At 50.4% G+C, this 17,211-nt stretch overlaps 1 protein-coding gene across 1 annotated transcript in view; it reads right to left on the bottom strand.

Moving 5' to 3' along the window:
- ARFGEF3 (ARFGEF family member 3) overlaps window positions 1–17,211 on the bottom strand; it is an 87,616-nt gene that overhangs the window by 14,723 nt on the left and 55,682 nt on the right. Inside the window, exons 26-38 of the mRNA XM_078877229.1 lie at window positions 16,469–16,648; window positions 15,435–15,576; window positions 13,730–13,852; window positions 13,074–13,180; window positions 11,623–11,776; window positions 11,052–11,180; window positions 10,582–10,758; window positions 9,772–9,886; window positions 8,616–8,718; window positions 7,231–7,362; window positions 6,518–6,648; window positions 3,888–4,059; window positions 1,629–1,916 (exon numbers count right to left, since the gene is read on the bottom strand). Coding sequence (XP_078733355.1) covers window positions 1,629–1,916; window positions 3,888–4,059; window positions 6,518–6,648; window positions 7,231–7,362; window positions 8,616–8,718; window positions 9,772–9,886; window positions 10,582–10,758; window positions 11,052–11,180; window positions 11,623–11,776; window positions 13,074–13,180; window positions 13,730–13,852; window positions 15,435–15,576; window positions 16,469–16,648 — 1,953 coding nt within the window. The remainder of the gene's footprint in view (window positions 1–1,628; window positions 1,917–3,887; window positions 4,060–6,517; window positions 6,649–7,230; window positions 7,363–8,615; window positions 8,719–9,771; window positions 9,887–10,581; window positions 10,759–11,051; window positions 11,181–11,622; window positions 11,777–13,073; window positions 13,181–13,729; window positions 13,853–15,434; window positions 15,577–16,468; window positions 16,649–17,211) is intronic.

Raw genomic sequence — 17,211 nt, 5'->3', positions numbered from 1 at the left:
CGAGCCAGGTTTTTTTGTGACCCGTCATTAAACTGGATCTGAGTGAAGCAAGTTGAAGGTCCGAGTCTGGTCACAAATCACTGCACAAAAAAACATCACGTAATATTTAGCTTTAAATAAGTTGGCAAATTCCATTTCTGAGAAACGAAATGTTTCAAATGTGTTTGCCATGCAATAAAATAACTTCTGCAGCAAGACACACGAGAGGGGGTGCGCCAACTTCGAAGCAGTTCTATGATGTCATTTTTCCAGAGGCCGTTCTCGATAATATAGGGTGATGATCTTCTTTCTGCAAGAGTTCCCAATAGAAATGCATTCTTTTCATGACATCACGTCGAATGCACTATTAGAATTGGGATATTGTTTTTAAGCATCAGGGGATGAATAGCTGAGTCAACTTCCGACCATGATTTTAACTTGATTGCAAAGATAATGATTGGCATTTATAGGGGGTTTAATTGCCTCAGCATATATTTTAAAATCAATAAACTGAAGCTATTTTTATTTTACCAGGTAAGGCCCACTCAGCTATACAGGTTCTTTTTCAGATGGAACCTGGCCACAAATAATAGCTCAACAAAGTGGCTTATCATGTGGAAATTTATAGCAGACAAATAATCTAAACGCATGTTTATTCTAAATGTTGAAGAGAAACACCGGAAGACCCTGAGAAAAATCCACGTGACCACAGAGAAAACATGCAAACTCCAAATATACACGTTTCAGGGTCGGGATAAAATTTACGACCTCCTGCATACCAGGCGATGGAGTTAACATCTTGCCACCACATCTCATCTCAATCTCAGAGGCCCAGGACGATTTATGATTCTTGCCAATAATGTGACGCACGATTGGGAATATAACTTAAGTCGTTGGGTTCGTAGCGCAGTGCGCTAACCGCTTACCTATGACAAAGATTCCCCATTAAGTCACACAGACAGTTGTGCTTAGTCTTGTTGGCGAGGAACCTATGAAGGCTTCACCCCTGACACAAGCGACACGGGGCACGTATACTAGCACCACCCTTGCTGATCTCATCAAGGAGCATAAACCATCATGCAAACTCCGGTCACCCTCGCAGCAGCAGCTTTTGGCTAATCATCGGACAAAGACGGTCACCGCATCGCACGCTTTTAGACGCATTTCTGCGGCCGTCTGGAATGCTCTTCCGATATTAGGAAGCCACTGAAGCTATGCTCTTTTAACTAATTTATATTGAAAACTAATTTCTTCAGAAGTTTGTTGTCCTTCCCCTGCACCTACAATTAGCATGGTCAGATATGTATGGTGCGAAAGAAGTTCAATGTACAAAGATCCCCCATATAGCCTTAACAGACTGTTGCTGTTAGCAAGCACATATGAAGGCCGGTACGGCACACAAGGGGGTGGGTGGTCAGTACCACGCCCGTCCAGCTTCGTCTCCCCAGTGGCATGGCCGAGGTGTTGTCCGTGAGCGGGAATCGAACCTGGGTTGCCGCGTTCGTGGACACAGCGTGCTCACCGCGACTACACGACCGCTCCCCACATACACACACCAATACCGATACCCACGATACGCCACTTAAGCGACGGCGACGTCACTGCGGCGCCTGTGTAAACACACAAGAGACGCACACCCGCGCATGCACCTGCTCGAGCTCCGCCACGATGCGCTTCACTTGCTCGGCACTGAGGTCATCGCGCGCCAGCAGCTGCAGGGCGGCGAGCAGCGCCTGTCCGTACACGCCCAGGCTCATGGCCGCCTGGCGGTAGAGGTTGGCGGGCGCGCCCATGCCCGACACCTTCATGAGCAGGTACTTGAGGCCAGGCCTCGTGTCGAAGTCGCGCGCCGCTCGGTACGAGTCGAGCAGCAGGTCGAATACAAGCGAGAGGTTCAGCATGGAGATGTGGCGCAGGAACGGGGCCGATGTCACCACCTGTGACAGTAAAAAAAAACAAGACAAAGATCCACCCCTCTCCCCCGTAAAGTATTTAACAGACTGTTGCGTTGCACGGATTTCCGAACCTCCAAGCAAAGGCTGCGGTAAACCTCATTCTCGGATGAGGGATGCTAACACACGGAAAACAAAAATAAAGAAAAACCGACACTTTTTTCAAATTGTATTGCTGTGGATTTCACACCTGATGACGATTGCTTGTGTTGCAGTCAAAACGTCGTGAGAATTTGTATTGTTTTATATTTATACTATTTTATTATTTCCCTTCTACGTGACTTTACCGAAAGAACCAAGAATATGAATCCCTGCAGTCACGAAAGCTTTAAATCAAAATTTAAAGATTCCCTGTGAAGCCTTAACAGACTGTTGGGACAAAGTGCTGTTAGTGAGCACCTATGAAGGCCGGCACGGCACACCAGGGGGAGGGTGGCCAGCACCACGCCCCGCCACCTTTGTCTCCTTCGTGGCAATGTTTTTACACACCGCAACAGATACTCATTTGAGGCTGAGGACCAGTTAAGATATTTGTCACTGGTGTTGACCATGAGCGGGAATCGAGCTCGAATCTCCATGTTCGTAGTGCAGCACGCTCATCACTACAACTACCGCACACACACACAGAGTTTGTCGTTTGTTCATTTTGTTGGGTTTGTTTTTCAAATAAATAATTTTAGAATCGTGGATGCTGCCATGGCTTATCGGTTAGCGTAACGGACTTCCAGAGGCGGCCAGTTGGAATAAACTGACGGGGAAGGTGAAACAATGGACACATTTCTTAAATCAACCCACCACCTTTGTCCACCCAGTAGTAAATATAAATGGCTGAACCAAAGTTAGTTCACCTTGCAGGTCAAGTGCGGTGGGGTCAACTGCCACCCCATCTACGTACAAGACGCCGGGCCATCGTGGTAGAGTAGGCCAATGTCACTAGAGGGGCTCTCTGGACATCCCCCCCCCACCCTCTAGTGGACGCTGTTCTGCCAGTGGTGGAGTGAGTAAGCAATTGCAAGACTCCACCTTTATTTATATATTGTAATTGTGCTCCTGGTGTCCTGTGCTAATGAGATGAAGACGTCTCTATTCGGTACGAGCAGAGGGCAATTGAACATCACCTCTCGTCAGCAAGCAGGCTCCACAAGTTGCCATCACAGAACTAGAGGCGGTCTCCGGTTTACGACAGTCCAATTTACAGCAATCCACACTCACAACGCCACCATGGATCAAATTACGATGCATCTTCCGACATAACTCCGAATGCATTTGAACAGTCAGTCTGATTTCCAATGTGACTTGGCGTGGAGCTTTTGTTATTCTCAATTTTTTTTGTGAATTTTTACCCATTAAACCCCGTTCAATACGACCGATAAAAGGATGTTTCTATTATCTATGGGAAAACAGGGTCTGATTACGACGATCCAATTTACGGCGGCGTTTCCGGGAACGCATTGCTTCGTAAAAGCGGGGACCGTCTGTGCTTATAAAAGCGGGGACCGTCTGTGCTTATAACTGCAGTCCCTTGTAGGTATGTTGAACTTCTTTCGCCACGGTGGCAAGATGTTAACTTCCTCGCCTGGTATACAGGGCATGGGTTCGATCATGACTCTGATTCCTGTAAATTTGGAGTTTGCATGTTCTCCCCATGGTCACGTGGATTTTTCTCCCGCGTCGTCCGGTTTTTCCCTCCACATTTAGAATCAACGCGCACTTAGAATATTTTGCTGCTGTCAATTTCCAGGTGATAAGCCACTTTGTTGAGGTATCATTTGTGGCCAGGTCGCTTCTGAAAAAGAGCTACGCAGCCCAGTGGGCCTTACTTGGAAAATAAAATAATAATAGTTGAGCCTAGTTTTAGTTTTGCACGTAGCCAGCCATGCCTTTCATTCTCACTGCACTCCCTCGCGCGCCCTGTCGTAGACAGAGGTGCCCTTCGCATCGCAGCCAAAACCCGACCTGCAGCGGAGCCACCACGGAGACGGGCGAGTGATCGTCACACGTGCCATCCAGCGATCGCGACCCCGAGCCCGGCGGCACCGCCGGCTCGTCCAGCAGCAGCAGCTCCAGCAGGTTCTGCAGCAGCACCTGGTGCGACAGCAGCCGCACCACGATGCTCCGGAAGGGAATCCTGCAGTCACGGTGAGGGGCGGGGGGGGGGGCGTGCGTGTTGGCGTCAGCAGTCACCACCGGTTTCACGGCGATCAATTTTAGCCCTGGCTAGGAGTCGGAACTCGGGTTGCCAGGTCCGTAGCGCGCTACACTTACCGCAAAGCAGCTGCTGCAACCAATGGGTATAGCAAACGATCGATAGAATAATGTTCTTCTGCTTGCTTTCATTCTTGTATGACAGGAATGAGAGGTAACGGGGGGGTTGTTTTACTAAAATTGTATCCACTGACATAAAGAGATTAGAATTATGTAGGGACAGTGCCTTTTGATGTTTTCTGTCAACAGTGTTATCGGTGGGGAGAGACTGAGCTCCATCATGTAAAATATGAAATTTCCACTTATTTGTGAATTTTGGCTCAGGGTTACGAATGTGATTTGATGGGAAAACCAACTCTTTAACGAACGGTGAAACCTCTGACATATGAGAGAAACGGGTGTTGAATGCAGTGCTCCTGTGCGGGTTTGAGTGCAGACAGGGACACATGCCCTGACAAATCGGTCCACACGATCCCTGCCACTGCCAGGACAAACCTGTAAGGCCAGACAGTGATTGCGGCCATCTGGCCAAAAACGAAGAACGTAACCACCAACGGCTGCTCCAAAACGACTTCCCTGATTATGGGATGAAAGAGAGTGGGGGGATGAGGGAGGGGCAAGGTGGTGGGGGGGGGGACACGAGGAGGGGGAAGGGGGGTGCACGTTCTCAAGCCCTTACCCTATTTTTCTGTCCCGATGGAGGCAGCACGGAGCAACACAAACACAGGGTAAGTTCTCGACGACACAGCACGACACACACACAGACACGACTGTGGAGACATCACGAGCACGGGTGAAGCGATGGGGCTCGTGCGGTCAGACAACGGTGCGAGCGATGGGGAGGCATCGCCAACCGAGAACGCAGCCGCAGCGGTCATTGTAGTACCGGTAATACATTGTGCTAATTCTGCTTGCACAGAGTAGACAAATGGCAAATATTTATGTTATTTATGATAAAATCACTTCATTTAGAATATAACGGTTAGTTTTACTAGAAGGCAGGTGTTTTGGGATATCATCTGGCAGATAAATCAGTCAGAAGAATGGTAATGCAGCAGCATAGGGGGGTGATATTTATTTCCTCTGAAAGGTCAGTGAAAAAATAAACAGCTCTTATGATGTAGGTACACTCCTTGGCTGCCTTTAATGTGTTTTTTTTAAAGCCAGAGCTAAGTGACCGAGTTAAATGAGTCAAGTGCAGTGAGTTAAGCTAAGCGAGTTAATTACATATGACTGAGCTAAGTATATAGCAACAATCATTTATGTATTTTGGAACAATAATTTCGTGGCCAGTCTGATTCTGTTTGTTTACTAGGTCAAAGAGCCCATTGGGCTCATTGGGCTCGTTAGGCTGATGGACATACAATATATCTCGTCACAGTGGCGAGATGTTTACTACCTCGCCTAGTTTACAGCAGGTTGTGGGTTTGATCCCGACCCCAACGCTTGTATATTTGGAGTTTGCATGTTCTCCCCATGGTTGTGTGGATTTTTCTCCGGGTCCTCCGGATTTTCCCTCCACATTTGGAAACATGCGTTTAAAGTAATTTGGCTGTGGTAAATTTCCACGTGATGATAAGCCATCTCATTGAGCTGTCACTTGTGGCCAGCTCGATTATGAAAGAGCTACATAGTTCAGTGGGCCTTACCTGGTAAAATAAAAACAGTTAAATAGTGTAGTATATAGGAGTAATTGGCCTTTGAAAAACCAGCTGAGATTTGTTGGCACAATATTTATTGACCAACCCCACACTGACCAGAGATTTGGACATTTCTTAACGAGTTGTTTTTCTTTATGTGTGCGTGGTAAGAAATCAAGAGTGCCTGCAGAAATTCCCCAAATAACAAGAGCCAAGACTGGAGGACAAACCCAGTACCCGTTCCAAGCGATGAGACACCGAAATTGACCTAACCTGACCCGACAGGTTACCATTTGGGTCACTGCCGATACAACAATATATCTTTGACTCGTGCTGGATGCACACGGAAAACCGCACAAACAACACAGTAAAAATACAACGAAAAAGTTGTGAAAAACTAATATCGTGATGATCATGGTGTCCTTAATATCAGTATCGTGTCGTTAAAAATAATAGTATCACTGCAGCCCTAGTCACGTGACACAGAGAAGCCAAGGCAGGGGCACTGGGAAGGTCTGGGCACATCCATACCCATGAGCCCCGCGTATCTCCACACTACCCCATGACAAAGTCTCCTGCTGTTGCTGCTGCATCAGAATCAGAATATTGATTGACACGGGAGGAATCCGATGAGCTATGAAGCTCTTTTTTACAGGTGTCCAGTAGGGGCACGGGGTCAGAACGTTATAGCTGCTGCTATAGCTGCTGTGAGCTGTAGCAGCGAAGGGGCGGTCCTCTCACCGCTTCTGCAGGGAGGCCCGAGTGCCGGCGTGCGAGAGCACCTCGATGATGAGCACGCACGATTGTGCGTGCTCCAGCCCCTCCTTGCTGCTGGGCGTCTTGGCCACACACTGGCTCTCGAGCAGGAACACCTGGGGCCGGGCGCAGCGATCACAGTAGGGGGCAATCCGGATTAGGGCAGGTGTGTGTGTGCGTGTGTGTATATCTGTGGTCGGGCGTGGTACTGGCCACCTACCCCCTCGTATACCGTGCCAGCCTTCATAGGTGCACGCTAACAGCACTTTGCCCCAAAAGTCTGTTTAGGCTATACTGGAGATATTTGTCTTTGTATATCTGTGTGTCACAACCTGTGAATGGGGAGCGGTTGTGTAGAGGTTAGCAAGCTGCGCTATGAACTCCGCGGTCCGAGTTCGATTCCTGCTCATGTCCAACACCAGTGACGATTATCTGAACCGGTCCTGGGCCTCGCCTAGGTCGATTCAGCCTCAAATGAGTACCTGGTGCAGTGTGTAAACATGGTCACTGGGGAGACAAAGGAGGCCGGGTGTGGTCCTAGCCACCCACCCCCTCGTCGTATACAGCTCCGGCCTTCATAGGTGCTACTCGCTAACAGAATTTGCCCCTAAAGTCTGTTGAGGCTACCAGGGGGATCTATAGCTTTGTTTGTATAGACGTGTGTGTGTCTGTGTGTGCTTCCGAGGTTGGAATGCCACCTGCTGAGCCATGGCGCGGATCCTCCAGTACTCGGCCTCGACGCTGTCCGAGTGGTGAGGGGCCGCCACCTTCACCTCGCACGCGTCCCCGCCGAAGCTGTCAGAGCCCGACTGGAAGCAGGAGAGCAGGTCCTGGTTGACAGCCAACGGCAAGAGCGTACAGATACACACACACACAGAAAGAGATCCCGGGTGCAGCCTACACAGAGGGTCCCGCGTGCAGCCTACACAGGCTGTCGTGCCAAGTGCCGTAAGCGAGCACTCATGAAGGTCGGAACGGCGCACCAGGCGGTGGTGTGGCCAGGAACCACGCCCGACTGCCTTTGTCTCCTCAGTGCTGATGTTTAAATATGTACTCATGTAAGACCGAGTCGTCTTACGAGAGGCCCAGGATTAATTTGGATATCTGTCACACACGTTGGCCGCGAGTGAGAATAAGACTCAGGTCGTTGGGTTTGAAGAGCAGCGCACTAATCACTTCGCTATCACTCCCCACACATACGAAGACAAAGATCCCCCGTATAGCCTTCACAGATTGTTGGGGCAAGTACTGTTAGCGAGCACCTATGAAGGCCGGCACGGCACACGAGGGGGTACATGGCCAACACCACACCAAGCTACCTTTGTCTCCCGAGTGCCGAAGTTTACACACCACACTAGGTACTCATTTGAGGCTGAGTCGACCTAAGGAAGGCCTAGGACTGGTTCCGATAATCATCACTGGTGTTAGCCGTGAGGGGGAATCGAACCCGTGTCGCCACGTTTGTAGCGCAGTATGCTACCTGCTACACTACCGCTCTCCATTGATACACACGGACGTACACTCGTGCACATTTGGACAAACAGGCACAATGACATGTACATAGGAAAAACATGCACACTGTCTTCATTATACACCCACACAATTTAATATCTTTATCCAGTGGTAACGCAGCCTGAAACTCGGTCCTCATTCACTTGCAACGGAGATGAGGTGATGAGATCGGCTGGCTGTAGTGCAGGTGCCGAGTTCATTGCTGCATCGCTGCACTGTGTGGGATGGCGATGGCCTTCACCCAGCAGTGGATTGAACATGGCTGAAAATATATTTATGTATAAATTATTTAGCACCGTACATAGCCAACCGTGCTAATCGGAGGTGTGGGGGATGGACAACAAACTCAACACAAAAAGCACTTCTGAAGAAATTAAGTTTTCAATGTAGATTTAAAAGTGCATAGCTCCAGCAGCCTCCTAATATCGGACGGAAGCGCGTTCCAGGCGGCCACAGACAACAAAAATGATGACGGCGACGATCGATTACGTATACGCATTTAATTTAGCAGGAAACCCGCTATGACGTGGACCGTGTGGCATTTGAGAGGTCCCAGCCAGGGGAGTGGTACCTTCACGGGCTGCAGCGTGGCTGCAAACGCATCCTGGAGAGCGGAGCAAGCGAGCTTCCACATCTCATCCGTGAAGACTGGACCCGCAGACACGAGTAAGTAGCTGCGCCACCACGCACCCGAGGGGGGGGGGGATGAGAGAGAGCAGAACACAGAGAGACAGTAGAAGACATCTTTATCAGGATGGCAATGACGAGCTTATTGCGGATAATCGTCACAGGTGGTAGCCATGGCGGGGAATCAAGCTCGATCCGCCGGGTTAGTAGTGCAGGGCACTGACCACTACACCACTGCTTCCCACATAACAACAGCTGCCGTTCAACACTTCTTCTTCTCCTTTTCGTATGGCTGATGTAGATGCAGAGGAACAACTATAATTTCACATTCGGGTGGTCAAGCCAGACAACCATGTCAGGAGCAGCTGTGATGTCTCCTTCTTATTTGTGCATTGGGCATTGCAACGTTATACGTTCTACGGTCTGTTCTGGATGTCCACAGTCGCACGCTACTGGCGAGTTTTTAATTTTCAAGGTATCTGCATCTGCCATGGTTTGTGCAGATGTAGTTTCGGGTGGACCATGAGCTTCGTGGAAGATCAAAACCAGGGATGTTCTGCGTTGAGTCAACACTAAGTGATGGTGATATAACCACAGCGCTTGTGCCAAGAGAAGTAGACTAAAATTTCAGGTGATGTGGCGAAGGCTCGCTGGCAGGAGTTCACGGGACACCAAAGTGATATGGATTAACTGCTCTCCGTTGTGCCAGCTTGCTGTGCTCCCAAAAAAACACAAACACAAAGATCATTCGTATAGCCTTAACTCACTGTTGGGGCAAGTGCTGTTAGCGAGCAACTATGAAGGCCGGAATAACACACGAGGGGGTTGGTTGCCAGACCCACGCCCGGCCGCATTTGTCTCCCTAGTGGTGATGTTTAGATACCACACCAGGTACTCATTTGAGGCTGAGTCGACCTATGGGAGGCCCAGGAGCGTTTTAGATAATCGTCACCGGTGTTGGCGGGTCTGAGCGGGATTTGAATTCAGGTCTCCAGGTTTGTATCGCAGCACGCTAACCGCTACACCACCGCTCCCCACCAATCTGTGGGAATAGAAAGCGGCCGCTGCTGCGGCTGTCTAAGTTGGCGGTTTCCACGCACCGTATGCAGGAGCAGCCAACGCGGGAGATGGCCTCTGCGGGCTCGGAGATGCAGGCGACGAGCAGGCGGAAGAGCTGGCGCAGCATCGCGCTCACCATGCCCTCAAAGCCGATCTCTGCAGCAGCAGCAACAGCCAACGCAGCGTACGGATACAGAATCAAAGGAATTATTTTATTCATTCAATAAGCCTATGTTAACACATGGTTTGCAACATCTGAAAATATTGCTTCTTACCGACACAATTCAACGCGTGGACCATGAGCATGAAGAGGAAATATTGATCGTTGCATCGATGCATTCTTACACTCACCCACCAAGTCCCATCCCTGCTCATTGATGCATACTCACCCCTTCCCTCACTCACAGTTTCTTCCCACTCACCACTCACCCGTCCACACTCACCATTACCCTGCCCACCATCTCCCCGACTCACCCATCTATACTCACCTCACCCTGTATTATCATCTCCCCCATTCACCTATTTCTACTCCCCTGCCCAATATCTCCCTACTAATCCCTTCCACATTCACCACTCATCCATCCACACTCGCTGACGGTGCATGCACATCCACACTCACCGCCCCCCTAACGAGCACCAGCTATAGCTCCTCGCGGATGGTGGGATGGGGGGCAGGAGAGCTGTTGTGTGTGGCAGGAGGCCACGATAACAGCGATTCACCGCTCAGGAGGAATATGGGGGGCCCTGCGGCCATCGAATGCCCCTTTGGTAGCCCAAAGGAACACTCAATGGCCACAACACCGCTGCCCCCGACCCCCCTGCCCCCCCCGTACCGCGCGCCCCACGCTCACCCATCTGCGTAAAGTTGTGCACATGCTCCACGACGAGCTCGGAGCAGAGGCCGATCGCGTGCTTGAAGTTGGCGGCCGCCTCCTCCCAGTAGGCATGGCTGCTGTGCGAGCGCTGGAGCCACAGCGTCATGACGGGTAGCAGCAGGTGCGTCACCGCGTACATGCCAAACTTGGGGCCTTGTCCACCACGATGGGAGATAAGGGGGAGGGGCGGGGGGGCGGGGCGGGGGGGCGGGGCGGGGGGGGGGCGGGGGGAGGGACGGGGGGGGCAGGCGGGGGGGAGGCGGCACGGCAGACGATGCTCGTAACTGGAGCTAGGGACAGTTCATCGGTCTTGATACAAAGAAGAGGTTAGCGAGGTCAGGAGGTTAGTGATAATTTTAGGAGGTTAATAGAGAGATACCTGGAGGCTATTAATGCCCGGGAGGATGTTAAATTATGACAGTGATATCCCCGGGAGAGGGAGATACCTGGGAGGTGCGCGACGGCTCTAAGCAGGTAGAAGAGCAGGCTCAGGGTAGGGGGCTGGTTCTGCCGAGGGCACGCGGACACCGCGGACGCCAGGTGCTCCAGCAGCAGGCTCCACACACAAACGAGGCCTGAGCACAGGAACACACACGAACATACGTACACAAAGATCGGCCGATAGCCTTAAGAGACTGTTGGGGCAAGTGCTGTTAGCGAACAGCTACCAAGGCCAACTTGGCATCGTGGATAGCACCATCCCTGGCCACCTTTGTCTCCCCAGTGGTGATATACACTGCGCTAGGTCCTGTTCTGATAGTCACACGCGCACACAACACGTCCCATGGAGTTTCTCATAATGTTGGGGGCACGTGCTCTTAGTGAACGCATGTTTGTTTTTCAGCCATCTCCGGTGGCACAATGGAGGCCAAGGAGCGGTTCCAATATTCGCCATCGTTGTCAGCCGCGAGTGGGATTCACATCCAAGGGAGTCGCCCAGCCAGGCAGGAAGCTTTCGGGGGCTCCAGGGAGGTATGAAGGGGAATCGGGGAGGGTCCGGTGGTCGTGGCGCGTTACCGGAGCCGTCGTCGAACTCGCCGGGCGTCTCGGGTGTGTCGGGGCTGTCCTCTGACGTGCCGGTGCCCGTCTCCGCGCCGTGCAAGGTGAGGCCGGCGAGATGAGCGCCGTGGAACATCGGCCGCGACGGCATCTCATAGATCTTACTCAGCAGCTGATACACACATGCAGACAAAACATAGATAAAGATCCCCCCCACCGCCATGTAGCCTTAACAGTCTTTTGGGGAAAGTGCTGTTAGCGAGAACCTATGAAGCTTGGCACGGCACACAAGGGGGGTGGGTGGCCAGTACCACGCCCGGCCGCCTTTGTCTCCCCAGTGGCGATGTTTACACATCACACCAGGTACTGCTTTAATTCAGCCTAGGGGGGAAGGCCCGAGACTGATTCCAATAACCATCACTGGTATTGACCTTGAGTGGGAGTCGAACGCGGGTCACCGAGTTCGTAGTTCGGCACGCTAACTGCGACATACACACACAGTGGCACACAGAGATATACAAAGACAAAGATTCCCTGTATAGCCTTAACAGACTGTTGGGGCAAGTGCCATTAGCGAGCATCTCCGAAGGTTCACTCGGCATATGATGGCATGATCTGGCCAGACTTCTGGATGACTTAAATCTCTCGAATGATTCTGTTCACACAACACCAAGTGTCATTTAAATCTGAGTCAATCTAGGGGAGGCGCTGGATAAGTTAAGATACCACTTTACTAAGTAGACGTAGCAAAATGTGCGATCCACTGCACCACCACGATGCGGCTGGTGCTATTGTCAGTTCTGCTGGGGTCTGGCCAGGGTATGGTTGTGGTCTGGCTGGGGCACCGTGATGGTCCTTGACACCCGTGGGTCGCCATATGGTAGATGTTAACTACTTCGCCTGGTATACAGGAGGTCGTGGGTTCGGTCCCGACCCTGACACCTATATTTGGAGTTTGCATGTCTCTCTCCCCGTGATCGCCTGGATTTTTCTCTCTCCCGTTTTTTCCTCCACATGCGTTTAGAGTATTTGGCTGCTATACATTTCCACGTGATAAGCCACTTCGTTGAGCTGTCATTTGTGGCCAAGATACTTCTGAAAAAGAGTGATATAGCTCAACGGGCTTACCTGGTAAAATATACACTTTTTTTTACGAGGTCTGGCCGTGTGATTTCGGCTGGGTTTAGCTGAGATGAACTGGGTCGGGCTGGAGATCTGGCAAGGTTGAACTGGGTCGGGCTGGATCTGGCATGATTTAGCTGGGTTGAACTGGGTCGGGTTAGATCTGGCTGGGTTTAGCTGGGTCGGACTAGATCTGGCTGGGTTGAACTGGGTCGGGTTGGATCTGGCTGGGTTTAGCTGGGTAAGACTAGATCTGGCTGGGTTGAACTGGGTCGGGTTGGATCTGGCTGGCTTTAGCTGGGTTGAACTGGGTCGGGCTGAAGATCTGGTTGGGTTTAGAGCAGCACCTGCGAGCACTGGCGGAGGTAGTCGAGGGCTGGGAGGCACAGGCCGAGTGAGGAGTATCCAGAGGAACCCTGGGCGTTCGAACATGACTCCCGGCCATCGCCCTCCCCTGCACGCAGTGATGGGACACGTGACATTGTGTCCAGTGTTTCACTACGATACAAATGCATCACAAAGCACATCATCAGCTACGAACCAACACGAATAAGCCGGCTGTCAAGAGGCGCTCTCAGACGCAACGTCTCTCCGCCAAAACAAACACAGGGCGGCACTCATCTCTGTCGGCGATCCTGAGCAGTGATTACATTCCACATTCATATGATGAGATTAGTATTTCTAGTCCCTGACGATTGCTGAGTTCCCAAAAAGATTTACTCATTTTATTCACACTATAGGAATGAAGGTGAGCTGAGTTGACCCCCAACCTTGACACGAATCACAAACTCGGGATTGCGAGTCCAGCGTTCTGATCATTTAGCATGGTTGGCTACGTACGGTGCGACAGAAGTTCAACATATGTACATACATATATACAAAGCGACACCAGGCCTTGAAATCCTGAACTGAGCATTGGGCAAATGTTATCGAGCAGGGCCCTTAACTGAAGATGTGTCCGCCCAGCGGTGCGCTCGTTGCCAAGTGGCAGCGGTGAACCCACCCAGGCCTTGCACGAACTTGATGAGGCAGAGGATGCAGTCGACAGCTGCGTTGGCAAACACCTGCACGCTGTCCGTGCTCAGGAACGCCTCGAACACGTCGAAGACAGGAGCCCGCGACTTCCCTGCGCGCACCACACAGACGCGGTCATTCAGTCAATCGCTCGCTCAGACGGTCGTTCACTCAGCCGGTCGTTTACAGGTACACAGGCTTAAGGAGGAGCGTCAGTCAGTATCAGAATATATATTTATACTGGAGGAATCCGATGAGCTATCCAGTAGGGGCACGAGGTAAGAACGTTACAACAATAAAAACAGTACAAAAACATTATAGTAGTGCAAAGTACAAGAAAGGTAAACAAATCGCCCAAACACATACAAATACAACTAAACCATCCCCATCCTATCAGGCAAAGCCCACTGAGGTATTAACTTATTTTTAAGAAGCGACCTGGCGACAAATGATAACTCAACAAAGTGGGCCATGATTTAATACATTTATAGCACCAAAATAATCTAAATAGTAATAATCTAATAAATCTCGTTAGTATCTATGGGACCACGGCAACACTGCTTTGCAGAGGTTTATAAACAGTATTTGCAAATGAGTAATAACCACCCTCTTCTAAAAGTTAAAAGATGCAGCCTTGCATTTGCTTGCTCACTACTGGCAAAGGAGCCTCTACTAGGGAGCGCTTTAGAGAGCCCCTCAAGTAGAGGGACTTTTTCCATCTATCCCAAGCTGGCCAGATATCTTGTAAGTGCTGGGAGTACACAAACTCCACCACGCCACACACAAACTGCTGATCAATGCACCGTTGCCTTTGTAATGCAGTGCGCTATTGCTGCTTTGGAGAGGCTTTTGAATGTTATTTGCGAATAAAAACTATATTAGTTCCTGACAAAGGAATTACATTGACCACTCCTTTCTATGCCAGGCTATTAACATAGTCTATCACCCCTAGTTGGCCTCAATTAAGCTCCAACCTTTGTTCATTGATTCCTAGGCCTACTGTTAACATGCCTCTCCCAAATACTTTATCACCTTTTATAATAATAATAATTTTAATAAAAAAACATTTTAATTTAACCAAATTCCATTCATCATCTCAAGTTGCTGGGAAAGGCTAACCCCAAGAGAACATATTCCACCAATATTTGGCAGAAAAATGGGTATACTGGTCATAATAACTGTCTGCATATGTAGCCTTTATCAACCTAAAATTGGCGAAAACTCGTGTGAATGTCCATGCACCAACACGTGAATCAAGCCCCAAATATCTGGTCACTGTCTCCCAGGCCCAATCTTAGCCAGGCGTCCCTCAGGCCGATGTCCCAGGCCGGCGCATGGCTTCACCATCATCATCATCACGATCCATGTGCAGATGGCACGTAGGTGTCCATAACACATTTGCTCATTTGTTTCCACTTTCCTCTGTCTTGTGCCAATATGTTCAAGTAGTGGCCACATATTTCTGGCACCAATCTCTAATGATGTTGTCATCAAGCCATTCTCTGTTAGGTCTTCCTCTCTTTCAGGTTCCTTCCATTTTTCCTGAACAACAACGTTTATCATGAACCTGTTGTTGTCCATCCTACAGAGGTGGTGTTCAAATAGTGCCACGGTTTCCTTCTCATGTCTGCATCATCGGGTCCTTCTTCTACGCGCAACCTTTTCCTTAACTTCTACGTCGAAGCACGGCTTACCCATGGTGTATTCTCCGATGAGGTACTCCTTGGCATCCGGCCGGCTGGCGTGGACGGTGCGCAGGGCCCCAAACAGAGGCCTCCACCCCGATTGGATGCGCGAGGCGCAGGCCTCGACCAGTTCCCCAATCGATGTGATCACCTGCGGGGGCACGCGTGGAAAGGGCCGGTGTGCCACAGCGGGTGAATGGACAGCGCGAGGAAGACACGTTTGACCCTTTCCCATTCTGTGTACGTCATCGGTTTTTCTTCCGATTCCGGTCCGAAAGCGTACACGTCTGTCATTGGAATGTAGTCGAAATAACGGAATCGGAAGAAAAACCAAAATAAAATAACTTTATCGGTACCGAGGCTCCCACTCGGCCATGCAGGAGGGCGTGTGGCATAGTTTGGCACCAGCTATCGTAGACTGCGATCGTGTTGCGACAGTTCTTTGCGGTGAGCACATCTTTAAAAACGTCTCTACGCCTTTCTAAATAAAGTTAAAAGCTTGCGCATTCCGCGATTCAGTGGTGAACGGGACACCCACCCCCTACAACTTGTAGACGTATCGGAAAAGGTTAAGTTTCAGTCCTGTTTGGTTAAAGTGCAGCTATTTCAAGGGCAAAGGCAGTCGAAAAGCAAAATGTACCACCCACAGAACGTAGACCAAACAACTTCATGCATATGAGGGCGCCGCGGCAGCGAGATGTTAACTACCTTTCTTGGTATGCAGGAAGTCATGGGTTCGATCCCGACCCTGACACCTGTATATTTGGAGTTTGCATGTTACTCTCCCCATGGTTGCGTGGATTTTTCTCCCGGTGCTCAGCATTTATAATAAACATCATGCTTTTAGAGTAATTGGGCTGCTGTAAATTTCCACATGATAAGCCCACTTCGTTGAGTTATCATTTGTGGCCAGGTCGCTTCTGAAAAAGAGCTGTATAGCTCAGTGGGCCTTACCTGGTAAAATTAAAAGTGTAGTGTTTGTATAATAGGTTGGAAGCTCATTGTCATCTTAATCAGCCGTGATCGATCCACTCCTGCCTCACCTGGTCCTGCACGTCCTCGTCGCACAGCTCCAGCTGCATGATGTGCTGGAAGGGCCGAAAGAGCGCCTCGCCCATGTGGAAGTGGGGCAGCTCGCTGCGGCTCGACAGCACCTCGGTCAGGATATCGTGCAGGAAGGAGACGGCTTTCTGGGATACGTGCCGCTCCTTGTGGCAGGCGGCCTGGGCACACGGTGGCGACGCAAGGGAGCACCGATGACGAGCAACAGGGAGCGATAAGTGGCGTGCGCGATCGCTCACAGCGGCCCTTTCGTTAATCCACTGCCAAACAAGGCGCCTCTGCGCACCGTGCAGGTCCGGGGAGAGGTATACGGCCATACTTCACCACGCTGATCTTTACGGGTTGGAGCAGGTGGAGAGCATAAATGCGAGAGCGTAGAGGTACTGTACAGCAAGATATTGTGGTCCTTCCGCTGCTCACTATGTAGCTTCACTGCCTATGACACCTGTTGTTCATAGTAATCGCCCACCTAAGCACTATCCAGGTTCAACTTGGCTTAGCTTCCAAGATCTGATGAGGTCCGGCACATAACAGGTGACAGGCAGAAGAAGTAGCAATAACAATAGTGCATGTTGTTTATTTACTTCTCCATGAAATTGTCACTAAGTTGCAGAACTCCTCGGGAGGGTCCTGCATTGCGATGTTTTGGCCAATTTCTTCGCAACGTTCTGCATGTGTGGTAGAAAACTAACATGCACAGTGCCACAGTCGCCAATCTTGCGTT

This window comes from Lampetra fluviatilis, chromosome 47 (genome assembly GCF_964198595.1).
Source record: "Lampetra fluviatilis chromosome 47, kcLamFluv1.1, whole genome shotgun sequence".
In the NCBI taxonomy this organism is placed as follows: domain Eukaryota; kingdom Metazoa; phylum Chordata; class Hyperoartia; order Petromyzontiformes; family Petromyzontidae; genus Lampetra; species Lampetra fluviatilis.
Note: the sequence above shows the minus strand (reverse complement) of the source record. Positions and strands in the feature narration are given on the sequence as shown.